Raw genomic sequence first — 27,478 nt, 5'->3', positions numbered from 1 at the left:
AAAAAAAAAAAAAAAAAAACTACAGCATTACATTAAGATTTTAATTACCATTGCATGACATTAAGATTTGATCTCTGGTGGCATACATCTTCTAACTATGTGCATCTTCAAGATTTACTTGGTTATTCTTGGCACTTCACGTTACCATATGAAATTTAGATTCAGCTTGTCAATTTCCACAAAAAGAATCCTACTTGAATTTGTATTGAGTTTCTGTTGACTTAGTATGTCAATTTGTGGACATTAACAAATTTACAGTTTTGAAGTTTAAATTTATGAACATGATATATCCTCCCATTTTTGAAGTCTTCTCTAATTTCTTGTAATAATATTTGTTAATTTACCTTATAGAAGTCATGTACATCTTTCATTATCTTTATTACTACATATTATTTTTAAAATTTTATTCTCTGTTTACTTCTTAGATATGCACCTGTTTCATCTCAGCTCCAGCAATTGTATTAAATTTACTTTTAAATTGAATAGTTTTTCTGTATTTTTTTTAATTTGCTGCATAATGATGTCATCTATGAATCTGACAAAGTTTTTAAATCTTTCCCGTTCTTATGTCTTTTGTTTATTTCACCTGCTTTACTGCATTGGCTGGAACCTCCAGTACAACATTGAATAGAAGAGATGATACAAGGCTTTTAATGGTCATCATAAATCATGATGTATGCTGTAGATTTTTGTATGATATCCTTTATTAGATGAAGGAAATTCCCCTTTACTTCTAATTGCTAAAAGATTTATCATGAATGTTCATTCTAATTGATCACTCTGCATGTATTGAGATGATCATGTTTCTTTTTCACTCTGTGAATGTAATATATTATGTTGATTGATCTTTAAAGGGCAAACAAACTGAATTCCTAAAATCATCCTATGTTGCTTGTGATGTGTTGTAGATGATTATCCTATCTATGGAATGTGTGTGAGTGTGTGTGGGGTGTGTGTGCAGGATTGCTCATATTTTTATTGTAACGTTGTAACATCGATTTAATATTTAAAATCAGTCAAGGTAAACCTCCCTTTGATCATTGTATCATCCTTTGGAAATATTGCTGGATTCAGTTTCATAATATTTTGTTTAGAAAATTTGCATGTATGTTCTCAAGCGATCTTGGGTTATAATTTGGTTTTATTTTAATGTCCTTATCAGGTTTGGGCATCAAGATTATGTTGGGCTAGTAAAATGTGTTAAAAATTGTTTATTGTTTTCTAGTCTCTGGAATAATTTGTGTAACATTAATATTATTTTTCCTTATATGTTTGGAAGAAGTCAGCAGTGAAACAATCCAGACCTGAGGGTTTGTTGTTGTTGCTGTTGTTGTTAGGTTTTCAATTAGTGATTCAATTTCTTCAATAGCTGTAAAGCTATTATTTTCTATCATATTGAATTCGTTTGGGTAAGCTATATTTTTCAAAGAATTTACTCATTTTATTTAAATTTTCTAGATTATTAGCATAACACTGTTTATTATATCCTCATATTAGAAAATCCTTTGGATGTCTGTAATTCTGTAGTGATACCCCATGCTAATTAATTTCTGATATTTGTAATATCTTTTTGTTTCTTTTTCCTTAATTAGTTTTACTGGGGTTTTATCAATTTTACTAAGCTTTTCACATAAACTACTTTTAACTTTCTTGTTTTTTCTTTAATGTATGACTATTTTCTCTTTTACTGATTTCTGCTTATTTTCTTTCTTCTACTTTCTTTAAGCTTCGTGTACTCCTCCACTCCTAAATTATTGATATTGATCAGATAACTTGTTTTCAACCTTTATTTTCCTAATATATACATTTAACCTATACATTTTTCTCTAAAACTATTTTACTTCCCACAATCTTTATATTTTTATTATCATCGTACATAAAAGTTTTCTAATTTACCTTCTGATGTCTTCTTTGACCCATAGGCTACTTAGAAGGGCATTGCTTAATTTCTAAATATTTGGAGGTCTTCTAGTTATCATTCTTTCATTAATTTATTCATTTGAGACAAGGTTTATGGCCCAGAATATGGACCATTTTGGTAAAAGGTTATGTATGCACTTGAAAAGACTGTACATTTATTTTGTTTCATTTTCTAGAAATGTCATTTAGGAAAATGTGGTTTAGAACAGTCTTTTTTTCCCCCTCCACTTGTTCTTTCAGTTATAGAGAGGCATGTGTAAAATATCTGTATTAGTTTCCCAGGGCTGCTGTAACAAATTATTACAAACTTGGTGGCTTCAAAGAAGAAAAATTTACTCTCTTAACACTTCGGAAGCCAGAAATCCAGTTAAGATGTCAGTAGGATTGCTTCCATCTGCAAGCTATTCTGTGCCTCTCTCTAGACTTCCTTCCAGTGGCTGCTGGCAATCTTTGATGTTCCTTGGCTTGCAGATGCATCATTTCCTTCTTGGCCTCCATCTTCAAGTCGCCTTCTCCTCTGCATGTTTCCTTTGCTCTTCTGTCTCCTGTAGAGACATTGGGCATGGATTTAGAGGCGACCGTGGCAATCTAGGATGGTCTCAAGATCATTAACTTGATTGTATCTACAAAGACTCTCCAAACTGGGTCACATTCACAGGTTTTAGAGATTAGGACACAGATTTTTTTAAGGAGGACAGTGGTTATTCAACCCATTACAATCCCAAACTATGTCTATGAATTTGCCTGTCTTTCCTCTTTGTTCTAGCAATCTTTACTTTATGTATTTTAAACATGTTATTAAACACATGAAATTTTTGGTTTATTCTATCTTTCTGCTGAATTGACTATTTTATCATAATGAAATGTCTCTCTTTACCTCTTATAATACTTCTTGCCTTAAAATCTACTTTGTACATTAATATAGCTATACAGGCTTTCTTTCTTACTTTCTTTGTCTTATATTTAAAGCTTGTCTCTTATAAACATCATATAGTAAAGTTTTGTTGTTTTATTCAGTCTTTGTTGTTCATTAGTGTTTGAAACATTTAAATTTAATAACAAAAATTAAAGTTAAAATTAAAAATACATAAATAAATAAATTTAATCTAGTTACTGATAAGTCTAACTCTTGGTTATTTGTTTTCTATTTGTTTCATGTGTTTGTTCTTTTATTCCTCATTTCTCACACTTTTGAATTCATCGCTATTTTTTTATTCTATTTTCCCCAGTAGCTTTTAAGTTCATATTTCATTTTTATTCTAACATGCACTACTCTAGAGATAGACATCCTTCGATTTACTACTAGTCTACTAAAGCTGCTGCTTTTACCATCTCTCCCAGAACAACACATACCAAACTATTACTAATTTAATTCCATTTAGTCGTCCTCCTCCTCTTTGGTATGTTTCATACATTTTCCAGAAAGACAAAGCTTACAGCTGAATTAAATTTAACAGAGTTTAATTCAGCTAATGACGATTCCCACAAATCAGGCAGCCTCCCTGAGCACCAGCAGGCCCAGAGACTCCCTGCCCCCAGCTTGCATGTGGAAGAGATTTATAACAAAAAAGGAAAGTGACTCACAGAAAACAGAAGTGCACGTGTACGAAACAGCCGATTGGGTATAATGGTCAGCGTTTGCCTTATTTGACAGACAGTTCACGACAGTTGCCCACATTTGATTTGGCCAAAACTCGATGATTGGCAATACCACAATGGTCACCAGTCCGGCTTTACACATCTGTCCAGCTTGTTACGTTCCGCAGTGTACAGAACACCTTTAGGTTGCCTTAAACTAATGTAGGCCTTTGCACCACTCTGCAGTTAAGCAATTTACATATACTTGCTATATTCTCAAAGACACTAACGTCTGTTGTTGTCTCTCTTAAAAACAGTCTCTATTTATATTTACACGGCGTAGCTGATTCTTATAATTTTTATGTTGCGCCTCACATCCTGTTAGCAGATGTTTAGTTTTCTCGCTGCCAGAAGAGGCTTAGTCACCCTTAATGCCCTTTCGCCTAGCTCTGTACCTCCTCCCAAGTTTTCAACGTGTCGAGCCAGATAGTCGCCTATAAAACTGCCTCCTGGTGACCACCTCTCTCAGTGGGAACAGCTAGATACAGAAACCCTACTTGACTAGCGTCCCTACCTCTGTCGCCCTGGCATGGACTCTCGCAGATATGCCCGTGCCAACTGACCACCTCCCAGGTCGCCAGCATGCCTTCCCTGGACACTTCCTGCCTTTCTTTAAACTCACCAGTTAGAACCACCTTGGAGATGCTGCTGGAGTCATACTCTGGTCCCCAATAAAGGCTTGGCCCAATGCTCCCCTTCTCCTCTCTCTCTCTCTCCATTTCATCCAGACCAACCTTGTGTGATCTCAGCGCGTGCGGCTGTACCCAGCCCGTAAGTAAAATCTTACTTCCATCTTCGGTTTCTTCTAAACTAACTAGTACGACGGTCTCTCTATCACTAAAGATCCAAATAAAACATATCCACATATGAGCCCCTCTTTCCTGGTATCGTTTTCCTTCTTACTGCAATTCTATCAAATTTATAGAAACTATTTTCCCTTCAGGTCTCTTTGGCATTTTTGTATTGTAGATCTTCTGACAACAAATTCTTTCAACATTTTTCTAATTGTGGTTCCTTCGAAGTTTATTGTCCATGTTTCCAGCTGCTTTTAAAATGGATTACACTTTAAAATAGATTTTTTTTTTAAAATTTTTTTTTTTGTTTTGGGAAATTTTTTTTTTTTTTGTTTGGTTTTTTTTTTTTTTTTTTTTTTTTTTTTTTTTTTTTTGAGATGGAGTTTCACTCTCATCACACAGACTGGAGTGCAGTGGTGCGATCTTGGCTGACTACAACCTCCACCTCCCAGAGTCAAGCAATCGTCCCACCTCCGCCACCTCAGTAGCTGGGATTACAGGCCTGTGCCACTGTGCCTGGCTAATTTTGTATTTTAGTAGAGACGGTGTTTCCACATGTTGGCCAGGATGGTCTCAAACTTCTGACCTCAGGTGATCTGCCCACTTGGGCCACCCAAACTGCTAGGATTGCAGGCGTGAGCCACCACGCCAGGCCTGTATAACTTTTTGAATCTGTAATCTTGCATCAGTCTTGGAAATTTCTCAGTTATTACTTCTTCAAATGTTGTTTATATCTGTTATCTCTCTCCTCTCATGACAGGACTTCACTTAAACACGCTAGGCTTTATTCTTCTATGTCTTGGTCTGTATGTTTAACATACATTTAGGGGTTTTTGTGGACTAATAAATGACCACTTTTACACAGATAAGTTATTGTATCAAACTTAGATTTGAGTAAATGAATTGGTTTTATATCTTTTGTATGTTGTGAAATATTGAAATTACATTTGGAAGCATATGTTACTTGAAAGTTCAATATAACTTTTTTTTTATTCTTCTTACATGTTTCTTGGGTAATTCTAGCTTTCTACGTTTTTTTGAATGAATATTGGCAATTTATATTTCCATTTATATCATTTAGATTTTCAAAATATTTAACCTCCAGTAGTCTACAGTTTTATAAATATTCTCATATCCATAACAATGTTTAAATTCCTTTTCCTACTGTGTATATTTATGTCTTCTCTCTTCCCTTATAATTTATCTTTTAGTGAAGGTTTTATATTTTGTTTTCCTAAAACAGCTAACCTCAGTTAATAACAAAAATGGAAATTAAGAAAGCAAATGGAAAAGAGTAGGAGAAAACGGTATAAACTCTATAATACTATAATCAAAGAGCTATGTAAAATGAAAAGAAAGTGGATTGAGTGAATACATGCATGCAAATATTATAGGAAATCACATAAGTAAGAAAGGCAGGACACATCATATTATGCCCACCGAAATTACAACTTTGTAAAAATGTAACTACATGTTAGCAAAGATTAAAAGCAAATAATGAATGTAAAAATAGTTACAGTTTAGTGATTCACGAGATTTTTGTCATTCATTATTTAAATTGACTGTTAAGCTCTTCCTTTTCCCAGGAATTCCTTGTGGGCTACCCCCCACCATCGCCAATGGAGATTTCTTTAGCACCAATAGAGAGTATTTTCACTACGGATCTGTGGTGACCTACCGCTGCAATCTTGGAAGCGGAGGGAGAAAGGTGTTTGAGCTCGTGGGTGAGCCCTCCATATACTGCACCAGCAAAGATGATCAAGTGGGCATCTGGAGCGGCCCGGCTCCTCAGTGTATTATACCTAACAAATGCACGCCTCCAAATGTGGAAAATGGAATATTGGTGTCTGTCAGCAGAAGCTTATTTTCCTTAAATGAAGTTGTGGAGTTTAGGTGTCAGCCTGGCTTTGTCATGAAAGGACCCCACCGTGTGCAATGCCAGGCCCTGAACAAATGGGAGCCAGAGTTACCAAGCTGCTCCAGGGGTGAGTCTGACTGAGGCCTAGAAAGGCCCTGCAAGTGACATACGTTGCTGTTGGATCAGGAGATTAGTATTTGTTCAGGCGGAGGGATGTGTGGTGAGCAGGGTGGGGTAGCAAATTTTTTAGGTAGTGAAAATGAAATTCAAAGGTGTGTGTATATGTGTGTGTGTACATGCACATGTGCTGAAATGAAGAAGCAAAGCTAAACCTGGGCAAGCATTGTGACGTTTCTTTGGGGTTCTTATAAACAGATCTATTAATTACCTTTGAGTACAATAACTGCTGATAGAAAATGAGTAAATTTTTCTGGCCAGGCACCATAATACAGGCTACATGTGAATTTTAATCCTTAAAACAAAGTTATTAGGTAGTTACCAGTTTTTCTAGGTTTGTCTGTTTTGTTTTGCTTGAGACAGGGTCTTGATCTGTCACTCAAGCTGGACTGCAGGGGTGAGATCATGGCTTACTGCACCCACCACCTCCCTGGCTCAAGCAATTCTCCTTCCTGAGCCTCCTAAGCAGCTGGTACTACAGGTGCATGCCACCAGGCCTGGTTAAAATTTTTGTATTTTTTTATAGAGATGGAGTCTCACCATGCTGCCCAGGCTTGTCTCGAACTCCTGAGCTGAAGCAATCCACCTACCTGGGCCTCCCAAAGTGCTGAGATTATAGGCATGAGCCACTGTGCCTGGCCTCTATGTTTCACAGAGAAAATGTGCCTTAGGGAAATCAGATAACTTTTAACTTGCAGACTGAAGACTGGAATGCAAGTCTGCCTGACTCCAGAGACTTGGCTTTGCTAGTCAGCATCCAGTCATGAAATCAAAATTTACTCTAGATACTTTCAAGGAGTGAGGGATTTCATAGAGGTTGTATTAGTCCGTTCTTACATTGCTATAAAGAACCACCTGAGACTGAGTAATTTATAAAGAAAAGAGGTTTAATTAAATCTCAGTTCTGCAGGCTGTATAGGAGGAATGACTGAGGACTCCTCAGGAAACTTACAATCATGGTGGAAGGCAAAGAGGAAGCACGCGTGTTTTCAAATGGCTGGCAGGAGGAAGAGTGCAACTGGGGAGGTGCTACACATTTTAAACAAGCACATCTCGAGAGAACTCTATCACAGGACAGCACTAGGGTGATGGTGCTAAACCATTAGAAACCACCTCCATGATCCAGTCACTTCCCGCCAGGCTCCTCCTCCAACACTGGGAATTACAATTTGACATGAGATTTGGGTGGGGACACAGAGCCAAACCATATCACAGCTAACAGGTCACAAAGATGTTAGAAGGGCAGGAAAAGCAATAAGACGAAGGCAGAGTTACCAGAGATCAGGGAGCTGCTGTGGCTGCCAGTCTAGAGCACAGGAGCCTGTACTGATGCTGAAATGGCCAGCCCCTCCCACTGAGCAGGCAGCTCTCTGAAGGCTGCTAATGCTGCAGGAGCCACCACTGCTGCCAGAATGCAGCTGATATTGCTGGAGCCAAAGTCATTGGCATGGCCAGAATTGAAGCTGTAACTGCTCACTGAAGCCATCTATACCGCCACTGCCTGAGCCACCTCTAGAAGTAGAACAGATTCTGCTATCATCCTGCCTTTTAATTCGGTATATATGGCTCCAACTGGCAGAACCTAACCAGAGCCCAGCTATCAAGGAAGATGAACGATTGTAGTTTTAAGGCTTCCATTGCTAGCAGCCAAAAGACAGTCCAAAAGTGTGAGACTGGGAGCCAACAAAAATTTAACCAGCACAGCACCTAAATATTACATCACCAGGCATTGATTAGTCAAGGGAAACACGGGGTGATGAACCCTGAAAATGGACATCACAGCATGAGAGTATTTACATACTCCTTAAAGAAGTCATTCTTCTAGTCCAGCGCCCCAGATGCTTGAGAAAGCTGAAGTCCAGAAAAGGGAACTGATCTGTTCAAAGCCAAATTGAAATTATTTTTTCCATTTTATAGCAGTTTCATATAATTTAGTTGAGACCCAAATGTGTTCTGATTTCCTGAGTTCAGATCAACTATATTAAGAGAGAGCCAGCGCTACCATTACAATATGTTGCGTGAAATATGCACTCTCATTATGGTGACAGTAGGTCTTTTAGATTTTGTTCAACAGTTGCCCATCTTCTCACTGGAGTGAAATGAATGACTAGGCAGCACCTTGCTTCATAGCATGAAGAGAGGAGACCCATAGTTCTTTACCACCGTATGTCAGGTGGCCACTGAGAGAAGCTTTGACAGGAGATGAGAATAGATGTGTGGACGCTGTTTGTTGCACCGGTGTGATAGGTGACGGAGGGACCTATTAGATGCGACATGGGCAGGGGCACTCCTTTATTGCCTAAAATGCAAGACTAAATTGATGATGCCTTTCTAGAAAGGAAGTACAAAGATATAAAAATCCATCATTTCTCGCAATTTTGTACTGGGTGAACAGTAATTGGAAGCATTCTAGAAAGAACTGTCCATTGTGAAATCTTAGTTGCACACTTTAGATGAAAAACAATGAATTGGGGATACCTCTGTTTTAGTCACAGTTCTGCAGTGTGTCAGTTCCTATGACTGATGGCAAGACATCTTCCTCGCCCTGTGTATTTAGCTTGTTATCAATATAATAAGGCTGTTATTCTACCTTTGTTATTACATACAGATTTGTAATTATTATTCCCTTGGCCAATTTAACAGTGAGAAAAAAGTTATTTTCACACAATTAGCACTACTTTGTTTCTCTCTCCCCAGTATGTCAGCCGCCTCCGGATGTCCTGCATGGTGAGCGTACCCAAAGGGACAAGGACAACTTTTGGCCTGGGCAGGAAGTGTTCTACAGCTGTGAGCCCGGCTATGACCTCAGAGGGGCTGCGTCTCTGCGCTGCACACCCCAGGGAGACTGGAGCCCTGCAGCCCCCACATGTGAAGGTGCCTAGACTCTTATCTGGCTTGATATTTTTAGCTTGCGTCTTTATTCTGCACATGCCAGTTATTTCCGTTCATTTTTCTTTTTCTCCAGTGAAATCCTGTGATGACTTCCTGGGCCAGCTTCTTAATGGCCATGTGCTATTTCCACTTAATCTCCAGCTTGGAGCAAAAGTGGATTTTGTTTGTGATGAAGGGTGAGTATGAGCTTGCTGGACATTGAAATTGGGGTTAGGAATTAGTCCCAAAAGGGGAGATTTTATGTGGCTTTAAAAAGACAGACACAGACACATATGCAATCAGAGAGCTGAACTTTTGAAAGCATAAACAGGAAGAAAGGAAAGAAACATATAGAACTAATAACATGAGATATGAAGAGGACACTGGGCCATATATTAACTGGCAAGTTCAAAGGCAAGTATAATTACTATTATGAATATATAGGTAACACCGTAAGTTTAAAAAAACCTATTTTCAAAATTTAAGAATTTCAAAACAGCAAAAAGGAATATGAGTAATTTAGAGATTCCCAGAAAAAAATGCAAGTAACAAAAAGCTTATTCTAAAGATCTAGGATCATTTAAGAATCATTTCAGTAAATTCTTTAAACCATCAATAATGAAATTTGTAATAGGACTGAAAGTGTAAAAAGTCAGCAATTTTAAAAAATTCAGTCATATATCGTCTTGCTAGTCATGGGCTCTGGGCTCTGAGCTGGGGTCCTGATGGCTGCTGCTATTTCCCGCAAGGTCATTACCTTGTTTATGTCCATCTAGTGCTCTTCACAGGGTGCACAGGGTGCACATCTCTACATGGGAGCTGACCAGCATGGGCAACAAAGCACCTGATCCCAAAATGTTCCACAGAATCTTGGCAGCCTCCAAATACCAGCACCCAGTAAGATTTAGAAGGGCATTGGGGCCCAAAAGACATTGAGAATTTTCGATGATTGCTTACGAAAATCAAGTCCTCTCTTCTTTCCTTTCCCCCTAGAATATTCACGCTTACTCTTCAGCAGCCCAAACTGCCCTTGTGAGCCTTCTTCACGCCATCACAGATGCGGAGATGAAAGGACAGTCTCTGTTCTCTCGCCAGCTGTTTCTCACTTTTCCAGTCCAAACTGGGAGTTGTTTTATTTGCTTTTCCAAGTTCAGAGTTAGGAAGGCATTGCATTAGAAGACTGGGTTTCTTATAATGACAATGAGTAATCAGTGAAACTCCAAGCCTGGGTCCTGGGTCAAGAAGATGGTGGCTATTTTGTGACCACCTTTTTCAATTCAAGCAGGACTGTCATGTGACCAATCAACTGCATTTTGTCATTCTATATTGCTCCCTTCTGGAGGTTGTGATTTTCCAGAATAATGTACCCTCTGCACATCTGTTACCTGCTGGCCTCAGGTCCTCAAAATCCTGAGATTTGGGGTTGAGCCTTAGATTGTGAACTATGTGGCCTCTTGGCTAACTATTCACTACTATTTTCTTCTTTAGATTTCGATTAAAAGGCAGCTCTGCTAGTTACTGTGTCTTGGCTGGAATGGAAAGCCTTTGGAATAGCAGTGTTCCCGTGTGTGAACGTGAGTAATAGGAGTAACATTTCAGGCCAGTCTCTCCCCTTCATTGGTTCAGTATTTGACCCATGACCTCCCCTAATGTGGTTCTTCAATTTTCTAGTCTGAATTATTGATTTGAAAATTGCTTATTTTAATAATGTTTGGTTGTGAATCAATGTGTATATCACCTGTCTTTGGAACCATCTGATCTGTCTCTGTCATTTTGTATTCTGTTTTATTGTGATAAATCCTATGGTAGTGTGCTTCTAGGTCAGGAGAGATTAGATAACGTGAAGCTTTAACAATTTGCTTTCTTTCTCTACTTCTTTTCTTTCTTCTCTTCTCTCCTTCCTTCAGTTCTTTTTTGCCTTCTTATCTCACTCTCTTTCCTTCCTTCATTCCTTCCTTCCTTCCCTCCTTCTTTCTTTTCATTTTTTTCTCCAATCAATGTGCAGTCTACAATTTGTATACATATTTGATAATACACAAATATTAAACATGCCTTTATTTAATCACAAAGTATGATCACATACTTTGTGCCTCTGTTCATCTAGCCACTGGAGTTACAGCAATGAACAAGATGAGTGAAGTCCCTGTCCTCATGTTTTACTCAGGTGGGGAGAAGGACAAGGAAAAAAATTAAAAAATTAAATGCTATAGATAATAGATCAAAGCAATCAAGAATGAGGGACAAGTGGGGAGTAACATTAGACAGAGTGAGCAGTTTGAGACTCCTTAAATTCTCAAAACATGTATCTAAATAATTTATGCTGAGAGATTCATAAATAATAAGTCACTTTTAAAATGAGCCTCATATGTTCAATAACCAGTAGACTACTGATTTCTCCTAGTCTACCCATTTATAATTTCCCCAGTGGAAGATAGAACTTTGCTTCATTTCTTGATTCTAACGATTGGAAAACATGTTTCTTTAGAAAACCATGAAATTTTACTAAAATGTTTATGTTGTTAGAAATATACTTGGACATCTTACAGTGCTTTTAGAGGAAAATTTTGTAAGAACAAAACTTATATAGAGATTCTTGCTGTCTAAGAAATACAGTGCTCCTTGAAGCAGCATGACAAATGTCTGTTCTACTATCATGCATGAAAGCTCATTGATTACTCAAGCTTTCTCTTATTTTCATAACTCTTACTAGTTAAAGTAGCTTCTTCCAAATTCCAGTTCTAATGAAAATGCCAATTAGAAATGAGGAAGAGACTGTTCTAAACAAATCAATAAATGCTAGAAAGGAGTAACAACTTGAAACCTGACCCAGAAAGTAAAAGAGAAAATAAATCAACAGACCTAGACATTTTCAAAAGCAAAGCAATCTGAATCCATTTGGAGTTTTTTATAATGGCCTGACTACGTTTCAGTTCACTGTGACAGCGCTATTGTTATCACAGAGGTTGATGATCAATATCAATAAGTAATCAGTGAAAGTTTTCACCTATTTAAGATGATTAGCACACGTATATACATTTAAGAAATATTTCCCAAGAATGTAGGCTCCTTCCTCAGCACTGCATCCCCAGGATCTTGATGAGTGACTGACACAGGACAAGTGCTCAATTAATATATGTTGACTAAATGAATGAGTAACCCTTCAAAGTGGTTATTTTCTTCTTCAAATGTTTTGCTACTTCATTAAAATTGTAAAGTTTCTATTGTCCAGGAACTGTTACTATCTGGAAGATTCAGGATAGACAAATCTCTTTTGCNGAAACACGGGGTGATGAACCCTGAAAATGGACATCACAGCATGAGAGTATTTACATACTCCTTAAAGAAGTCATTCTTCTAGTCCAGCGCCCCAGATGCTTGAGAAAGCTGAAGTCCAGAAAAGGGAACTGATCTGTTCAAAGCCAAATTGAAATTATTTTTTCCATTTTATAGCAGTTTCATATAATTTAGTTGAGACCCAAATGTGTTCTGATTTCCTGAGTTCAGATCAACTATATTAAGAGAGAGCCAGCGCTACCATTACAATATGTTGCGTGAAATATGCACTCTCATTATGGTGACAGTAGGTCTTTTAGATTTTGTTCAACAGTTGCCCATCTTCTCACTGGAGTGAAATGAATGACTAGGCAGCACCTTGCTTCATAGCATGAAGAGAGGAGACCCATAGTTCTTTACCACCGTATGTCAGGTGGCCACTGAGAGAAGCTTTGACAGGAGATGAGAATAGATGTGTGGACGCTGTTTGTTGCACCGGTGTGATAGGTGACGGAGGGACCTATTAGATGCGACATGGGCAGGGGCACTCCTTTATTGCCTAAAATGCAAGACTAAATTGATGATGCCTTTCTAGAAAGGAAGTACAAAGATATAAAATCCATCATTTCTCGCAATTTTGTACTGGGTGAACAGTAATTGGAAGCATTCTAGAAAGAACTGTCCATTGTGAAATCTTAGTTGCACACTTTAGATGAAAACAATGAATTGGGGATACCTCTGTTTTAGTCACAGTTCTGCAGTGTGTCAGTTCCTATGACTGATGGCAAGACATCTTCCTCGCCCTGTGTATTTAGCTTGTTATCAATATAATAAGGCTGTTATTCTACCTTTGTTATTACATACAGATTTGTAATTATTATTCCCTTGGCCAATTTAACAGTGAGAAAAAAGTTATTTTCACACAATTAGCACTACTTTGTTTCTCTCTCCCCAGTATGTCAGCCGCCTCCGGATGTCCTGCATGGTGAGCGTACCCAAAGGGACAAGGACAACTTTTGGCCTGGGCAGGAAGTGTTCTACAGCTGTGAGCCCGGCTATGACCTCAGAGGGGCTGCGTCTCTGCGCTGCACACCCCAGGGAGACTGGAGCCCTGCAGCCCCAGATGTGAAGGTGCCTAGACTCTTATCTGGCTTGATATTTTAGCTTGCGTCTTTATTCTGCACATGCCAGTTATTTCCGTTCATTTTCTTTTCTCCAGTGAAATCCTGTGATGACTTCCTGGGCCAGCTTCTTAATGGCCATGTGCTATTTCCACTTAATCTCCAGCTTGGAGCAAAAGTGGATTTTGTTTGTGATGAAGGGTGAGTATGAGCTTGCTGGACATTGAAATTGGGGTTAGGAATTAGTCCCAAAAGGGGAGATTTTATGTGGCTTTAAAAGACAGACACAGACACATATGCAATCAGAGAGCTGAACTTTTGAAAGCATAAACAGGAAGAAAGGAAAGAAACATATAGAACTAATAACATGAGATATGAAGAGGACACTGGGCCATATATTAACTGGCAAGTTCAAAGGCAAGTATAATTACTATTATGAATATATAGGTAACACCGTAAGTTTAAAAAAACCTATTTTCAAAATTTAAGAATTTCAAAACAGCAAAAGGAATATGAGTAATTTAGAGATTCCCAGAAAAAAATGCAAGTAACAAAAGCTTATTCTAAAGATCTAGGATCATTTAAGAATCATTTCAGTAAATTCTTTAAACCATCAATAATGAAATTTGTAATAGGACTGAAAGTGTAAAAGTCAGCAATTTTAAAAAATTCAGTCATATATCGTCTTGCTAGTCATGGGCTCTGGGCTCTGAGCTGGGGTCCTGATGGCTGCTGCTATTTCCCGCAAGGTCATTACCTTGTTTATGTCCATCTAGTGCTCTTCACAGGGTGCACAGGGTGCACATCTCTACATGGGAGCTGACCAGCATGGGCAACAAAGCACCTGATCCCAAAATGTTCCACAGAATCTTGGCAGCCTCCAAATACCAGCACCCAGTAAGATTTAGAAGGGCATTGGGGCCCAAAAGACATTGAGAATTTTCGATGATTGCTTACGAAAATCAAGTCCTCTCTTCTTTCCTTTCCCCTAGAATATTCACGCTTACTCTTCAGCAGCCCAAACTGCCCTTGTGAGCCTTCTTCACGCCATCACAGATGCGGAGATGAAAGGACAGTCTCTGTTCTCTCGCCAGCTGTTTCTCACTTTTCCAGTCCAAACTGGGAGTTGTTTTATTTGCTTTTCCAAGTTCAGAGTTAGGAAGGCATTGCATTAGAAGACTGGGTTTCTTATAATGACAATGAGTAATCAGTGAAACTCCAAGCCTGGGTCCTGGGTCAAGAAGATGGTGGCTATTTTGTGACCACCTTTTTCAATTCAAGCAGGACTGTCATGTGACCAATCAACTGCATTTTGTCATTCTATATTGCTCCCTTCTGGAGGTTGTGATTTTTCCAGAATAATGTACCCTCTGCACATCTGTTACCTGCTGGCCTCAGGTCCTCAAAATCCTGAGATTTGGGGTTGAGCCTTAGATTGTGAACTATGTGGCCTCTTGGCTAACTATTCACTCCTATTTTCTCCTTTAGATTTCGATTAAAAGGCAGCTCTGCTAGTTACTGTGTCTTGGCTGGAATGGAAAGCCTTTGGAATAGCAGTGTTCCAGTGTGTGAACGTGAGTAATAGGAGTAACATTTCAGGCCAGTCTCTCCCCTTCATTGGTTCAGTATTTGACCCATGACCTCCCCTAATGTGGTTCTTCAATTTTCTAGTCTGAATTATTGATTTGAAAATTGCTTATTTTAATAATGTTTGGTTGTGAATCAATGTGTATATCACCTGTCTTTGGAACCATCTGATCTGTCTCTGTCATTTTGTATTCTGTTTTATTGTGATAAATCCTATGGTAGTGTGCTTCTAGGTCAGGAGAGATTAGATAACGTGAAGCTTTAACAATTTGCTTTCTTTCTCTACTTCTTTTCTTTCTTCTCTTCTCTCCTTCCTTCAGTTCTTTTTTGCCTTCTTATCTCACTCTCTTTCCTTCCTTCATTCCTTCCTTCCTTCCCTCCTTCTTTCTTTTTCATTTTTTTCTCCAATCAATGTGCAGTCTACAATTTGTATACATATTTGATAATACACAAATATTAAACATGCCTTTATTTAATCACAAAGTATGATCACATACTTTGTGCCTCTGTTCATCTAGCCACTGGAGTTACAGCAATGAACAAGATGAGTGAAGTCCCTGTCCTCATGTTTTACTCAGGTGGGGAGAAGGACAAGGAAAAAAATTAAAAAATTAAATGCTATAGATAATAGATCAAAGCAATCAAGAATGAGGGACAAGTGGGGAGTAACATTAGACAGAGTGAGCAGTTTGAGACTCCTTAAATTCTCAAAACATGTATCTAAATAATTTATGCTGAGAGATTCATAAATAATAAGTCACTTTTTAAAAATGAGCCTCATATGTTCAATAACCAGTAGACTACTGATTTCTCCTAGTCTACCCATTTATAATTTCCCCAGTGGAAGATAGAACTTTGCTTCATTTCTTGATTCTAACGATTGGAAAACATGTTTCTTTAGAAAACCATGAAATTTTACTAAAATGTTTATGTTGTTAGAAATATACTTGGACATCTTACAGTGCTTTTTAGAGGAAAATTTTGTAAGAACAAAACTTATATAGAGATTCTTGCTGTCTAAGAAATACAGTGCTCCTTGAAGCAGCATGACAAATGTCTGTTCTACTATCATGCATGAAAGCTCATTGATTACTCAAGCTTTCTCTTATTTTTCATAACTCTTACTAGTTAAAGTAGCTTCTTCCAAATTCCAGTTCTAATGAAAAATGCCAATTAGAAATGAGGAAGAGACTGTTCTAAACAAATCAATAAATGCTAGAAAGGAGTAACAACTTGAAACCTGACCCAGAAAGTAAAAAGAGAAAATAAATCAACAGACCTAGACATTTTCAAAAGCAAAGCAATCTGAATCCATTTGGAGTTTTTTATAATGGCCTGACTACGTTTCAGTTCACTGTGACAGCGCTATTGTTATCACAGAGGTTGATGATCAATATCAATAAGTAATCAGTGAAAGTTTTCACCTATTTAAGATGATTAGCACACGTATATACATTTAAGAAATATTTCCCAAGAATGTAGGCTCCTTCCTCAGCACTGCATCCCCAGGATCTTGATGAGTGACTGACACAGGACAAGTGCTCAATTAATATATGTTGACTAAATGAATGAGTAACCCTTCAAAGTGGTTATTTTTCTTCTTCAAATGTTTTGCTACTTCATTAAAATTGTAAAGTTTCTATTGTCCAGGAACTGTTACTATCTGGAAGATTCAGGATAGACAAATCTCTTTTGCACTTTGCAATACACTTTCATTGACATCTCATTTAATCCAACTCTTCAAAGTCCTAATGTCTACTGTCATCTCCTTAGTATATTTTAAGCAACACCAATCATAGCACCCTGTAATTGCAGAATACCTCTGGGGAAACTCCTGAATGAAACTTAGAGCTTTTGCCTTTTTTCCAGAAATCTTTTGTCCAAGTCCTCCAGTTATTCCTAATGGGACACACACAGGAAAACCTCTGGAAGTCTTTCCCTTTGGAAAAGCTGTGACTTACACATGTGACCCCACCCAGACAGAGGGATGACCTTCAACCTCATTGGGGAGAGCACCATCCGCTGCACAAGTGACCCTCAAGGGAATGGGATTTGGAGCAGCCCTGCCCCTCGCTGTGGAATTCTGGGTTAGTGCTCATTTCCCCACATCCCAAATGGGTTCAGAATGTCTAACCCAGGACCTCCATATTTCCATAATTACAATGTGGTATTTCTTCGTGCATTTGCCACAGTGGAATGCCAAACCAATGACAAATGGTTCTAAGGTAGGTCAACACATCAGATCCTGATGACCTTTGCAGCTAGAGGGGCTGGTGAAAAAAAGGAGGAGGCGGTGAGTAATGGAAATGTCTTTCATTAGAATCATATGAATTAAAAACAAATGCCGGTGAATCTCTTTATTGAAATGTTTGGCTTAGAAATCTGACCTAGAAAATCAGTGGCTCCTGCCAGGAAATGTCTTGAGTTCCTGCCCATGCTTTTCAGCCTCTCATTGGAGTTTTGATGCCTTGAAGTACAAAGAAACCAGACACGAAAGGTGGAACCTGAGCAGGAACACTTTCTGGCTTCCTAAAAATGTGAAAAATTAAATCGGAGCTATTCTTACCTTAAATTATATGAGCATTAGCCGAGCATGGTGGCATGTGCCTGTGGTCCCAGCTACTCAAGATGCTGAGATGGGAGGATTACTTAAGCCTAGGAGGCAGAGGTTGCAGTGAGCTGAGATTGTGCCACTGCACTCCAGCCGGGATAATGGAGAGAGACCTTGTCTCAAAAATAAATAAATAAATAAAAAATAGCCTGGCTGGCTGCACGGGCTCACACCTGTAATCTCAGCACTTTGGGAGGCTGAGGGGGGTGCAGATAACTTGAGGTCAGGAATTCAAGACCAGCCTGCCAACATGGTGAAACTCCAACTCTACTAAAAATAGAAAAAATAAAATAAAATAAATTACATGAGTAGAAAGACCAGATAGCAGACTAGCCTTCCAGATAATATATTTCCTTATAAGCCTATGCTATTGGAAGCTTCCCTTCAAACACGCAGGGAAGTTTTTTTGTTGTTGTGTGTGTGTGTGTGTTTTTTTGTTTTTTGTTTTTGTTTTTTTTTCATAACTAGAAGTTTCTTTTCTTCTGTCATCAAATCTACCAAGGGAGAGAAAAGAGGAAACACATTGGGTATATTTTTATTAACTCAGATATTCTTGATTTCATGGTCTCTAGGTAACTGTAAAGCCCCAGATCATTTTCCATTTGCTAAGTTGAAAACCCAAACCAATGCATCTGACTTTCCCATTGGGACATCTTTAAAGTACGAATGCCATCCTGAGTACTACGGGAATCCATTCTCTATCACATGTCTAGATAACCTGGTGTGGTCAAGTCCCAAAGATGTCTGTAAACGTGAGTGAACTTGCATTGTGTCTTTCCCATGTCTACCAAAGCTTCTTATTTAATTTTTTCAAATGTGGGATATGAGAAACCTTTTTTGAAAAGTGTTCAGATAGGTGGATGTAAGAGTTTTTCTTGTAGGTCATCTTTGATTATTGCTTGAAATGCTCACTTCATGAGAATGTTTCAAGGAATATTTGTAGAGAAAATCTTCAGTCCCTATGGGAAAGTAAATAACAAATGACTCTAAATCAGGAAATAAAAATTGTGTAGGAAGACAAATTCTGTTAGAATGACTAGGTGGGAAGAAATCCTTTGAAAACTTTGAAATACATTGGTAGTATATAATGTCATAAATGACTTTTACATTTTGATAAGGGATGCAAGGTCTCTACACAGATCTAAATCTAGATCTAGATAGATCTGGAGGGAAGGTCTTTTTGAAAGTGGGGTTTAGTAGGTAGCTGATCCTTAGGCACTCTGATGAGTTTTCTCAAGGTGGCAAAATCTGTAGAACCATCAAAACTGCATATTTTTTTCAGGAACCTACGTGCAGGTTGAGACTTTATGTACCGAAGAGAGTTCAGATTACTCTACCTGGCTCCAAAATACTTTCTTTCCCATAGGTAAATCATGTAAAACTCCTCCAGATCCAGTGAATGGCACAGTGCATGTGATCACAGACATCCAGGTTGGATCCAGAATCAACTATTTTTGTACTACAGGGTGAGTTGGCAGCAACATCTCTTGGTTCAAGAGTTCCAGGACAGCAATACTTCCTTCTAACCACATCTAAGGAAGGAAACTAGGCTATTGCCACCTGCTCTTAAGAGGCTTGAACACAGGTGTCAACTCATGATTGAAATGAACAAAGATAGAAGAAGATTAGGGGAAAAATATGTATCCTTGCTGAAAACCAGGGCAGTGCACATATAAAGAGTATGCCATTCACTGGATGGGAAGGAAAAAAAAATAGGAGTGTAGTAGTCAAAGCACACAAACAACCCTAATGCAGAGTAGACATTGCTGGAAGAAAGGGAAGGGCATGTAGTGGCTGTGTGAGAGAACAAATCTTACTGGTAACAGCATGATGGCTTGCTAGGGCTGTCATCACCAAGTGCAGACCTTCCTCGTTTTATTGTACATCACAAATACCATGCTTTTTACAAACTGTAGGCTTGTGGCAACGCTGCGACAAAGCATGTCAGTCGCATCATTTTTCCAACAGTGTGTGTTGACTTCGTGTCTGTGTGTAGCATTTTGGTTATTCTCACAATATCCCAAATTTTTCATTATTATCACGTCTGTGACAGTGATCTGTGATCAGCGATCTTTGATGTGACTATTGTCATTGTTTGCGGTCCCTACGAACGGCACCCATATAAGACAGAAAACTTAATCAATGTGCATGCTTTGACTGCTCCATGGACTAGACATTCCCCTTCTCTCTCCCTCTCTTCAGGACTCCCTAATCCCTGAGACACAATAATACTATAATTAGGCCAATTAATAGCCCTACAATGGCCTTTAAGTGTTGACATGAAGGGAGGAGTCATGATCTCTTACTTGAAATCAAAAGCTAGAGATGATTACGCTTAGTGAAGAAGTTATGTTGAAAGCCAAGACAGGCGAAAAGCCAGGCCTCCTGTGCCAAACAGCTGGAAAGTTGTAAAGGCAAAGCAAAAGTACTTGAAGGAAATTTAAAGTGCTATTCCAGTGAACACATGAATAATAAGAAGGTGAAACAGCCTTATTGCTGATATGGAAGAAGTTTTAGTGCTCTAGATACAAGATCAAACTAGACACATTTCCTTAAGCCAAAGCCTAATCCTGAGCAAGGCCCTAACTCTCTTCAATTCTGTGAAGGCTGACAGAGGTGAGGAAGCTGCAGAAAATAAGATGGAAGCAGCCAGGCACAGTGGCTCATACTTGTAATCCCAGAACTTTGGGAGGCAGAGGCGGGAGGATCGCCTGAGGTCAAGAGTTCAAGACCAGCCTGACCAATATGGTGAAATCTCATCCCACTGAAAATGCAAAAATTAGCCAGGCGTGATGGCAGGTTGCCTGTAGTTCCAGCTACTCGGGAGTCTGAGGCATGAGAATAACCTGAACTTGGGAGGAAGAGGTTGCAGTGAGCCGAGATTGTGCCACTGCACTCCAGGTTGGGCGACAGAGTGAGACCCCCATCTCAAAAAAAAACAAAAACAAAAACAAACAAACAAACAAAAATGCTGGAAGCTAGCAGAAGTTGGTTCCTGAGGTTTAAGGAAAGAAGTCATCTCCATAACATAAAGGTGCAAGGTGAAGCAACAAGTGCTGATGTAGAAGCTGCAGCAAGTTGTCCAGATGATCTAAGATCATTGATGAATGTGTTAAAATAAATAGCAGATTCTCTGTGTAGGCAAAACAGCCATCTATTGGACTTTCATAGCTAGAGAGGAGAAGCCAATGCCTGGCTTCAAAGCTTCAAAGGATAGGCTGACTTTTTAGGAGCTAATGCCGTTGGTGACTTTGAGTTGAAGCCAATGCTCACTGACCATTCTAAAAATCCTAGGGCCCTTAAGAATTATGCTAAATGTGCCTTGCCTGTGTCTATAAATGGAACAACAAAGCCTGATAACAGAGGTATGTTTGCAGCATAGTTTACTGAACACTTTAAGTTCACTGTTGAGATCTAGTGTTCAGAAAAACAGATTCCTTTCAAAATGTTACATAGAGCTCATTGACTTTGCATCTAATCAGGCAAGAACTCTGATGGAGATGGACAAGGAGATGAATGTAGTTTTCCTGCCTGCTGACAACAGCAGCCATTCTGCAGCCCATGGCTGAAGGAGTAATTTTGACTTTGAAGTTTTAGTATTTAAGAAATACATTTTGTGCCAGGGGCGGTGTAATCCGCACATTGGAAGGCCAAGGTGGGCGGATCACGAGGTCAGGAGTTCAAGACCAGCCTGGCCAACATAGCAAAACCCTGTCTCTATTAAAAATACAAAAATTATAGCCAGCACAGTGGAATGTGCCTGTAGTCCCAACTACTCGGGAGGCTGAGGCAGGAGAATTGCTTGAACCCAGGAGGTGAAGAGTCCAGTGAGCCGAGATTATGCCACTGCACTCCAGCTTGGGCAATAGAGTGAGACTTCAACTCAAAAAAAAAGAAAAGGAAAGAAAAAAAATACATTTTGTAAGGCTGTAGTTCCCATAGACAGTAATTCTTCTGATGGATCTGAACAAAGTAAGTTGAAAAGTGCAGGAAAGAAGTAATCATTCTACATACCACTAAGAGCATTCATGATTCATGGGAAGAGGTTAATATCAACATTAACAGAAGTTTGGTAGAAGTTGATTCCAACCCTCATGGATAACTTTGAGAAGTTCAAGACTTCAGTGGAGAAAATAACTGCAGATGTGATAGAAATAGCAAGAACACTACAATTAGAAGTGGAACCTAAAGATGTGACTGAATTGCTACAATCTCATGATCAAATTTGAACAGATGAGGAGATACTTCTTATGAATGAGCAGAGAAAGTGATTTTTTTTGAGGTGGAGTCTCTTCCTGGTGAAGATGACATGAGCATTGTGACAATGACCACAAAGGATTTAGAATATTACATAAACTCAGTTGATAAAGCAGCAGCAATATCTGGGAGGATTGACTCCAATTTTGAAAGCAGTTCAGAGGGTAAAATGTTATCAAACAGCATTGCATGCTACAGCAAAATCATTTGTGAAAGGAAGAGTCAATGTGGCAAATTTTATTGTTGTCTTAGGTTAAGAAATAGCCACAGCCACCCCAGCCTTCAGCAACCACCACCCTGAGCAGTCAGCAGCCATCAACCTTGAGGCAAGACTCTCCACCAGCAAAAACATTATGACTTATTGAAGGTCAGATAATCTTTAGCATTTTTTATCAATAAACCATTTTTTAAAGTGTGACTTTTTTTTGACATGATTCTATTTCACACTTAATAGACTACCATATAGTACAAACACAACTTTTAGACTCACTGAGAAATCAAAAAATTCATATGACTTGGTTTGTTGTGATATTTGTTTTATTGCAGTGTTCTGGAACTGAACCTGCAATATCCTTGAGGAATGTCGGTAACACAAAATGGGCGGCTTAATACAACAGAAGTTTTGGAGTTCTGTTCTAGAGGATGGGAGTCCAAAATCAAGGTGCTGACAGGGCCATGCTCCCTCTGAATCCTGTAGGATAGAATCCTTCATTGTGTCTTCCAGCTTCTGGAGCCCCAGGCCTTCCTTGGTGTGTGGCAGCGGAACTCCAATTTGTTCTGTCCATGTCCTCACATGGCCATCTTCCCTCTGGGTCTGTGTCCTCATATGCTGTTCTCCCCTCTGTGCATGTCTGTGTCCAGAGTTTTCTCTTTTTATCAGGACACCTGTCACATTGGATTAGGGCCTACCTTAGTGGCCACATCTTAACTTGATTGCATCTGCAAAGATTGTATTTCCAAATAAGATCACATCCACAGGGACTGGGGGTTAAGACTTCAACATATCGGAGGGAGACACAATTCAACCTGCAACAGAGCCCCTTTGAAAATGTCAAGCGTCAGGTGCTCACAGCGCACGGCCCAGCTGTTGGTGCTCAGCCTTGCTCAGCACACAGTGGAGGCTCTGCCTCAATCTCACTCTTCATGGGAACAGCTAAGCCAGGTAGTAAGTAGGGGATACGTTTGTGCCACCGCAACAAACACTGAAAGGAAGCTGGTAGTGTCCAGCGTATTTGCCAGCCTAGGCTTCACAAACCATAGCACCCAGAATCTGACAAAGTAAAATTGGAATAAATCCAGTGTCCTCCTTTCTTTTCTTTTCTTTTTTTTTCTTTTTTTTTTTTTTTTTTTGAGCATTTAAAAAAATACAATTGATAAATTTCCTAACTGTACCTATCTCATCTTGCATTGCTGAATAAGTGTGAACCTCTCTATGGCATAAAGTAGAAAACCATTGCGCTTATGACAAAAAAACAGGAAATACATGTAAAAGAGACCAATTTTTAAAAATCAGGATAAATTTTACAGAAGAGATTTACTGCCAAGAAACCAGGGAAACTTTCAGAACACTCTCCTTTTCATAGTTTTAACAAGATTCAGTTGTACAAATAATTTTGTGAAACTAGCCATGAAGTTTATACATGAATGAATATATGCATTCAGTGTGTTTATATATTTCATTTCATGCGTGTGTGTGTGTGTGTGTGTGTATATATATATATATATATATATAAAACACTGAATATTGCAGAAAATTAAAGCTAAGATAAAGAAGAGTTAACCAAATTTTCCCTGAATGCAGTGGGAAAAGATGAAAAGGAGAAGACAGGCAGGCACAGTGGCTCACACCTGTGATCCCAACACTGAGAGGCTGAGGCAAGAGGATCACTTGAACCTAGGATCTCGAGACCAGCCTGGAAAATAAAGCAAAACTCCATCTCTACAAAAAGAGTATAAAAATTAGCTGGGCATGGCGGCGTGGCCTGTAGTCACAGCTACACAGGAGACTGAGGTGGGAGGATCACCTGAGCCTGAGAGGTTGAGGTTTCAGTGAGCCATGATGGCACCCCTGCACTCCAGCCTGGATGACAGAATGAGACCCTGTCTAAAAAAAAAAAGAGAGAAGACATATTTAAGACAGTGTTAGGATTCAAAATACGTGTAAAAAAAAATTCCAGAAGGGTAAGCAAATAAGCCCATACCTAGCCATCACTAGGGAAATTTCTGTGTTTCAGGGATAGAGAAAAAATCTCAGATTCCAGAAATAAAATGCGAAAATATAATACCTGCAGAAGAAATAAGTTTATTGCCACCACATTGATTCTACACAACACTAAACTGTGTAAGATAGCATTTCTCTTGAGCCAAACTAATATTCACCTAGAGGCTCCAGATACACATTAACGGATAAGCAAAGACACAAAAATGTACCATTTAAGTATGTTTCCCAGGCAATTCATAAGCAAATTTTTAAAAAGGAGAATGATGAATTCCAAAAGAAATCTCAATGAGATAGAAAAGTGGTAAAAACAAACAATAACAAAAAAACATAAACACAAAAACTGGCAATGTAATTGTAATTTAGTAATAATCTCTGTGAAGTCACAGAATATATCAATAGAAGTAGAAAATGTGAGAAAGCAAGAAAAGGTAGGCTAGACTTACAGAAAACATGAGTAGACTGACTATACAGAATTTGATTCTGAAATTCAGAAAATAGGTTTACATATATGTATCGTGTATATATATATATATACACACATATATAAACAAACACAATACACATGAACACATATAAAATTAAATTCCTAATTAGAAAAAAATATTAAGTTTAATTTCCAAATTATTAGAATGACTAAAACAGCTGAGTCTACCTGTTCCATATAGTAAGTAAGAGGGAAGGAAAAAGAACAGCAAGGAATGTATTTGTCTCTGTCATCGGAAATAAGCCCCCTTATGTTTGGGTCAGGTCATTTTATTCATTGCTTTCTCCTCATCCTCATCATTGGACATCGTGAAATCATGAAAAAGGTAGTGAAAGAATGATGACAAGGCTGGGTGCAGTAGCTCACGCCTGTAGTCCCAACACTTTGGCAGGCTGAGGTGGGAGGATCACCTCAGATCAGGAGTTCAAGATCAGTCCGGTCAAAATGGTGAAACCCTATCTCTACTAAAAATACAAAAATTAGCTGGGCATGGTGGCACATGCCTGTCATCCCAGTCTCTCGGGAAGATGAGTCAGGAGAATGGCTTGAACTCAAGAGACAGAGGTTGCAGTGAGCAGATATCACACCATTACACTCCAGCCTGAGCAACAGAGCAAGACTCCATCTAAACAAACAAACAAACAAAAAAAGCAAATCAAATATATAATTTATTTCAATCCATTTGGTTTAATCTTCTTGTCAAAAAACCAGGTCTACTAGACAGGATCAAAAGCAACAAATCTTGTATTTATAAAAAGCATGGCTCAAATTAAATGACATAGTATTATACATACACACACACACACACAGATTAAGGGAATATGCAAACAAAAAACGGCAGAAATAATATGAGAAAAGACAGAACTTTAAAAAAAAATTGTCAAACAGGTCTACAAAATTTTTTTTTTTTTTATTTTGATGCCAGGTACAGTCCACAATGAAGCCAAGATATTAAGAAGCAAAGTGGGCCAGGAGAAGTTAGAGCAGAAATATTTCTTTTAACAGTGAGAGAATAGGAAAAAGAAGAAAAGCTGGGAACAATAAGTAAAGTTTAGGCTAGGCCTTAGACTTCTCCTACATTGTAATCCTTCTGGTTTGCCACATATGCATGCTGTGAGGACGTTGATGAGGCATGTACAGCACAATTATTTTCCATTGTTTGCCTTTAGGCACCGACTCATTGGTCACTCATCTGCTGAATGTGTCATCTCAGGCAATACTGCCCATTGGAGCACGAAGCCGCCAATTTGTCAACGTGAGTTGCAGACCCCAATTTCATCCTCTGTTGGGTGAACACCTCCCAGTTTGAAGAGCATTTTCTTCAGTGAAGTCAACAAACACAAAGTCAGTGAAAGAAACCCTATATCCTCTCTGCAAGCTCTTAGTATCACATCGGATATTCAAGCCATGCGGCTCTTTCTTCCTTATTCTTTGTTTAAACAGGATCATGCCATCTTCCCTGTGAGTTGTTTGGAAGATGAGCTTTCTACATTTTGGGGAGCAAAGGGAATGAGTAATTGCAAGCTAACAAGGAATATAAAATGTGTATAATCCTGGGTTTGGTGATGATGTGAGAAAATCAGCAATTTCAAACCCACCTGGTGGGAGAATAAGTGGGAACAAACTTTGTAGAAGGTCAATATACTGGCTGGGCACTGCCCCACAGTAGAGTAGGACAGTTCTTCCAAGATCAGACGAGATTGGGCGCATTCAGGGTGGTATGGCTGTAGATCAGTATCCAGTTCTTTTTATTACTTCTGAATCTGTAAGTATCGTGTTTATTATATGTAATATTGTGTATTTGTGCTTTGTCTTTATTAGTTCTGCCAGAGCTTTTTGTTTTTATTATTTAATAAAGATGTTATACTGGGCCAGGTGTGGTGGCTCACACCTGTAATCCTAGCACTTTAGGAGGCCTAGGTGAGCAGATGGCTTGAGCCCAGGAGTTCAAGACCAGCCTGTACAACATGGTTAAACCCTGTCTCTACAAAAAATTCAAAAATTAAATGAGCATACTGGCACACACCTGTAGTCCCAACTACTTGGGAGGCTAAGAGGTAGGAGGATTGCTTGAGCCAGAGAGGTTGAGGCTGCAATGAGCCATGATCGGGCCACTGCACTCCAGCCTGGGCAGCAGAGCAAAGCCTTGTCTCAAAAAAAAAAAAAAAAAATGCTATGCTATATGCTTTATTATATTAATAACCAATAGAATAAAGATAAATGCCTTCTATATAGAGAGAACTAAATGAATAATGGTGAGATAACATAAGAAATATAAATGTGTACTATAGGCCAGGCACAGTGGCTCACACCTGTAATCCCAGTACATTGGGAGGCCAAGGTAGGTGGATCACTTGAGGTCAGCAGTTTGAGACCAGCCTGGCCAACATGGTGATACCCCATCTCTACTAAAAATACAGAAGTTAGCTGAGCATGGTGGTGCATGTCTGTAATCCCAGCTATTTGGGAGGCTGCAGCAGGGGAATCACTTGAGACCAGGAAAAGGAGGTTGCAGTGAGCCAAGATCGCACCACTGCACCCCAGCCTGGACAACAGAGACTCCGTTTCAAAAAAAAAGAAAGGAGGCCGGGCGCGGTGGCTCAAGCCTGTAATCCCAGCACTTTGGGAGGCCGAGACGGGCGGATCACGAGGTCAGGAGATCGAGA

General features: G+C 38.9%; 1 protein-coding gene across 1 annotated transcript in view; it reads left to right on the top strand.

Annotated features, from left to right (window-relative positions):
* LOC108539535 (complement component receptor 1-like protein) overlaps nt 1-27,478 on the top strand; it is a 95,618-nt gene that overhangs the window by 53,783 nt on the left and 14,357 nt on the right. Inside the window, exons 5-10 of the mRNA XM_017888292.1 lie at nt 5,939-6,337; nt 9,085-9,261; nt 9,353-9,455; nt 15,141-15,226; nt 19,217-19,316; nt 25,982-26,067. Of these exons, the coding sequence (XP_017743781.1) occupies nt 5,939-6,337; nt 9,085-9,261; nt 9,353-9,455; nt 15,141-15,226; nt 19,217-19,316; nt 25,982-26,067 (951 nt within the window). The remainder of the gene's footprint in view (nt 1-5,938; nt 6,338-9,084; nt 9,262-9,352; nt 9,456-15,140; nt 15,227-19,216; nt 19,317-25,981; nt 26,068-27,478) is intronic.

This window comes from Rhinopithecus bieti, unplaced genomic scaffold (genome assembly GCF_001698545.2).
Source record: "Rhinopithecus bieti isolate Rb0 unplaced genomic scaffold, ASM169854v2 scaffold_15813, whole genome shotgun sequence".
In the NCBI taxonomy this organism is placed as follows: Eukaryota; Metazoa; Chordata; class Mammalia; order Primates; family Cercopithecidae; genus Rhinopithecus; species Rhinopithecus bieti.
Note: the sequence above shows the minus strand (reverse complement) of the source record. Positions and strands in the feature narration are given on the sequence as shown.